At 49.9% G+C, this 4,979-nt stretch overlaps 1 protein-coding gene across 2 annotated transcripts; it reads left to right on the top strand.

The window, feature by feature from the left end:
- Positions 1 to 250: 250 nt before the first annotated feature.
- On the top strand, positions 251 to 4,973 carry LOC102037513 (TLC domain-containing protein 5-like). Of its 2 annotated transcripts, XR_004082651.1 has the most exons (3): positions 251 to 452; positions 1,067 to 3,094; positions 3,165 to 4,973. XR_004082651.1 is itself a non-coding variant. In XM_005430010.2 (2 exons), the coding sequence occupies exons 1-2, from the start codon at positions 254 to 256 to the stop codon at positions 1,603 to 1,605; spliced, it is 738 nt and encodes a 245-aa protein (XP_005430067.1). In that variant the 5' UTR covers positions 251 to 253; the 3' UTR covers positions 1,606 to 4,973. The 2 variants fall into 2 exon arrangements, 1 of the variants encoding a protein (XP_005430067.1); XM_005430010.2 differs by having other exon boundaries at positions 1,067 to 4,973.
- The last annotated feature ends 6 nt before the right edge of the window (positions 4,974 to 4,979 follow it).

The following is a 4,979-nucleotide window of genomic DNA, read 5'->3' on the forward strand; positions in this document are numbered from 1 at the left end:
TAGATTCTTATTCTTTTGCGTCCAAAAAGATTTGGAGGTTTTGGTGCCAGTAAGGATGACATGAGGCCTGCAGTGAGGAGAATAAAGTGGTTTTCACACATAGAAAATGTGCCAGGAGCAAGCAGCCCCATCAGGAGCAGCTCTGCACACTCGGGGCCGGGATGGTTAGGGAGCAAAGCTGACACTGCCACAGGCTCGACCTCCTCTCACTTTGTCCATCTGATCCCTCGTGTCCTGCTCTTCCCAGGCCAGGATGCTGTTCCCACTGCCCCTGCGTGCAGCCTGCAGCCTGCTGGCCTGGTTCTGCCTCTACAAGTGGTTCTGCCACCGCTACCGGCACCGGAACCTCGAGTGGAGCTGCAGGCTGGTCACCCTGACCCACGGCATCCTGGCCACCTGTCTGTCTGCCTACATCGGCTTCATCGACGGCCCCTGGCCCCTGAGCCACCCAGGTGAGTGAGGAAATCCACGATCCCACCTCCCCTGGGCTTCTCCTCAGTCGCCAGCCCACTTGAGGGATGGTGCCTGCAGTGATATCTCAGCTGCTTTGTGGTGGACAGCCCCAGAGGAATGGAGAGGAATGGAGAGCCTGGTACTGTGTTTTGCTGTGGTAATGTTCCTCACTCGGGGTCACCAAATGTGGAATTTGCAGGCAACCCCAACAAGGGAAGAGATGAGAATCTGACTCCATGTTTCAGAAGGCTGATTTATTATTTTATGATATATATTATGTTAAAAGAAAATTATATACTAAGAGTATATTAAAAGAAAAAAGAAAGGAGACATCAGAAGGCCAGCAAGGAAAGGAATGGAATGATAATAAAATCTTGTGACTGACCAGAGAGTCTGAGACAGCCAGACTGTGATTGGCCATTAATTACAAGCATCCAACATGGGCCAATCGCAGATGCACCTGTTGCATTCCACAGCAGCAGATAACCATTGTTTACAATTTGTTCCTGAGGCGTCTCAGCTTCTCAGGAAGAAAAATCCTAAGGAAAGGATTTTCCATAAAAGATGTCTGCGACACACCTCCACACTTTAAATCTCTATTTTTACCTTTCAGGGTCACCCAACACAACCCTTCAGGTGCACGGGCTGTGCCTTAGCTTGGGCTACTTCATTTTTGACCTGTGCTGGTGCGTGTACTTCCAGACGGAGGGTGCCCTGATGCTGGCCCACCACCTGGTCAGCATCGTGGGCATCGCCGCCTCCTTGGCGCTGGGCGAGTCGGCCGGCGACGTCAACGCCGTCATCTTCGGCAGCGAGATCACCAACCCCCTGCTGCAGGCCCGCTGGTTCCTCAAGGAGCTGGGTCGCTACCACACCTTCACGGGCGACCTGGTGGATTTCCTCTTCGTGGTGCTCTTCACGGGCGTGCGCATCGGCGTGGGGGCCTGGCTGATGTACTGCGAGCTGGCCTCGCCCAGGCCCCGCTGGTACATCAAGCTGGGAGGGGTGGTCATGTACGTGGTGTCCTGGGTGTTCATGGTCAGCATCTGCCGCTTCGCCAGGAGGAAGAGCATCAGCAAGTACCAGGCCTGGAGGAGCCGCAGGAGCCGCGAGCTGGGCTGCAAAACCAACGGGCACCTCAAAGGCCACTGATGGAGGATGAGCAGAATTCCTCGAGTTCACGGGCTGGCAAGGAGGGGATGGTGCCTGAAATGCTGCTGGAGGGAGAGGAGCCAACGCACGTTAGCAGATCTGGAGCCAAATTTATCCCTGGCCTAACTCCACTGAAAGCCATGGAGCTATGCCATGGATTCACTGGGCAGAGGCTGGCATGGTGTGCACAGCCTGAACGAGGAGGGAAAGAAGGGCTAATTTATACACTAACCATGGCTAGTCCAGCAGTGCAGGTGTAAATAGTGATGTGGAGGGAAAGAAGGGCTAATTTATACACTAACCATGGCTAGTCCAGCAGTGCAGGTGTAAATAGTGATGTGGAGGGAAAGAAGGGCTAATTTATACACTAACCATGGCTAGTCCAGCAGTGCAGGTGTAAATAGTGATGTGGAGGGAAAGAAGGGCTAATTTATACACTAACCATGGCTAGTCCAGCAGTGCAGGTGTAAATAGTGATGTGGAGGGAAAGAAGGGCTAATTTATACACTAACCATGGCTAGTCCAGCAGTGCAGGTGTAAATAGTGATGTGGAGGGAAAGAAGGGCTAATTTATACACTAACCATGGCTAGTCCAGCAGTGCAGGTGTAAATAGTGATGTGGAGGGAAAGAAGGGCTAATTTATACACTAACCATGGCTAGTCCAGCAGTGCAGGTGTAAATAGTGATGTGGAGGGAAAGAAGGGCTAATTTATACACTAACCATGGCTAGTCCAGCAGTGCAGGTGTAAATAGTGATGTGGAGGGAAAGAAGGGCTAATTTATACACTAACCATGGCTAGTCCAGCAGTGCAGGTGTAAATAGTGATGTGGAGGGAAAGAAGGGCTAATTTATACACTAACCATGGCTAGTCCAGCAGTGCAGGTGTAAATAGTGATGTGGAGGGAAAGAAGGGCTAATTTATACACTAACCATGGCTAGTCCAGCAGTGCAGGTGTAAATAGTGATGTGGAGGGAAAGAAGGGCTAATTTATACACTAACCATGGCTAGTCCAGCAGTGCAGGTGTAAATAGTGATGTGGAGGGAAAGAAGGGCTAATTTATACACTAACCATGGCTAGTCCAGCAGTGCAGGTGTAAATAGTGATGTGGAGGGAAAGAAGGGCTAATTTATACACTAACCATGGCTAGTCCAGCAGTGCAGGGGTAATTAGTGATGTGTAGCCAGCTCCTTCAGGATCTTGGAAGAGATGAGGAGGTAACACTAGTCTGGTCTTCGTGTCCTGTGCAGTCTAGGCAGCTAGAGTGGCTCTTCATGCTGGGTGGAAGAAGTGTTCTAGTGTTGCATCCAAGCTGGGATTCCTGGCTCTTCCACCACCTTGTTGGTGTCCACATCCTGAACGAGGAGGGAAAGAAGGGCTAATTTTATAGACTAACCATGGCTAATCCAGCAGTGCAGGGGTAAATAGTGATGTGGAGGGAAAGAAGGGTTAATTTATACACTAACCATGGTTAGTCCAGCAGTGCAGGTGTAAATAGTGATGTGGAGGGAAAGAAGGGTTAATTTATACACTAACCATGGTTAGTCCAGCAGTGCAGGTGTAAATAGTGATGTGTAGCCAGCTCCTTCAGGATCTTAGAAGAGAGGAGGAGGTGATGCTAGGTCTCTGTGCAGTCTAGGCAGCTAAAGTGGCTCTCCATGCTGGTGGAAGAAGTGTTCTAGCGTTGCATCCAAGCTGGGATTCCTGGCTCTTCCACCACCTCGTTGTGTGACCTTGGGCAAGTCTCACAACTGGAACTCTGTGCCTCATTCCCCCTCTGTGACTTGGGGGAGGTGGAGCTGCTCCATCTGTTATGCACTTTCAGATTTTTACTTGAGAGGTGCTATATGAGAAAAAGTGATGGTTGTTATCTGCACTTGGTTCATCATTCCTGTGTTTCCCTTGGGAGAAACGACTTTGGTGGTCGAGCTAGAGCGAGACTCTAGAAAAAGCAGTATTTTAGGTAGGTTGTTGTTTCCTACCCTTTCTAACTCCTTTTAATAACTTATTCATTAACATATTGATAACTTATTTTCTGTAGTGTCCAGAACCTAGCTCTAATCAGCACTGCCTAATTACAGGACTAGGTGCTCTGTGAATACACCCAAAGACACAGACCCAGAAGGGAAAATTTTTCCAGATTTTTCCCTCTTCTTCCCTGACTGTTAAAACTCCCCTACAAACGCTGCTTTTAGCTCCTTGGGTAACCAGCACACTCCACTTTGAGAAGCCCCATCAGGATTTGCCAAGGGTTTTCTTGCTGATGAGCCAAGCCCTGATTTTGTCTCCAGAACACCCAAATTCCCTCTTCTATGCCCCAAATCCAAACTGGGATTTCTGGTTGCCCAGAATCTGCCCCGTGGAAGCCACAGACTGACCTTGGCTCTCCTTCATCTGAACTGATGCCTTGACCCCTGGGCTTTGATTTCCCTCTGACTGGGTCTGAGTCACTTCAGAAAAGTGAACATTTAGAGGGTCAGAGAGATTTATTTTACAGCTCAGTCATTAAAGAAATGAGAGGCCCAGAATCTGGTCTTTTTAAAGCAAAAATAAACCTGACTGGGAGAAAAATAAGCAATACTTATCCAAGTCCCATTTGTAGGGAAAAACCATGCCCAGCTGGCAGCTTCTGGAGTTTATTTCATTGCATGTCCTTAAGCTGCTCCTTTGTTTTTTCTGCGATTTTGAGCATTTCCTTTGAGCCTCCAGTGCAGCTCAGGTGCCCCCTTTTGCTTGAGCCTTGCTTGCTGCAGCCAAAGACCTGAAGAAACCCCAAAAAACCCCTTCAGATGAGCAGAGCCAACTGATGAGCTGGTCCTGGAGAGGAAACCTGACCCATCCAGCACTCTCAAGCCTTGAAAGGAGACCAGAAGGGCTGGTTGGGGCTTGCTGGTTCTTTTTCCCAGCTCTGCTGTTCTGTTGAGCACATCCAGGAGCCTTTTTGCCTCAAATTAACCCACTCTGGGAAGTGGGTCCAGTCTTACCTACCTCATAGGGTGTTTCCATTTAGCACCAAGCCACCTTTGATGGATTCTGGGTGGTTTGTGTCAGGCTGTGCTGTCTAAAAGTTGCTTTGAGTGCAGCACTTCCTGCTGTGAGCCATCAGCGGCGCTTTGTCACCTGAGCTGGGCACTTCCCAACGTCCCAAAAGCAGGAGTGAGGTGTCTTGCAAAGGTGCTCAAGGGCAGGAGTCGCAGGGAGTGAGCTGGACGTGCTCATAAAGGTCAGCTGCATCCTCCCAGCCAGCCCCAAGCTGAGGGAAAGGTCTCTGCTGGCTTTTCCCTGGTCAGCAGTGCAGGAATCTGGAGCCAAAAGAGTCTCAGCCACTGGCCTGAGCAGGGAATGAGGGCTTGCAGCAGCAGCTCCTGCAGGA

The sequence above is a fragment of the Geospiza fortis genome, unplaced genomic scaffold (genome assembly GCF_000277835.1).
Source record: "Geospiza fortis unplaced genomic scaffold, GeoFor_1.0 scaffold110, whole genome shotgun sequence".
Taxonomy (NCBI): domain Eukaryota; kingdom Metazoa; phylum Chordata; class Aves; order Passeriformes; family Thraupidae; genus Geospiza; species Geospiza fortis.

Coding starts and splice junctions, on each gene's coding strand:
- LOC102037513 (XM_005430010.2), top strand. CDS start 254: ATGCTGTTCCCACTGCCCCTGCGTGCAGCCTGCAGCCTGCTGGCCTGG. Junction 453..1,066: donor CTGGCCCCTGAGCCACCCAG/GTGAGTGAGGAA, acceptor TTTACCTTTCAG/GGTCACCCAACACAACCCTT.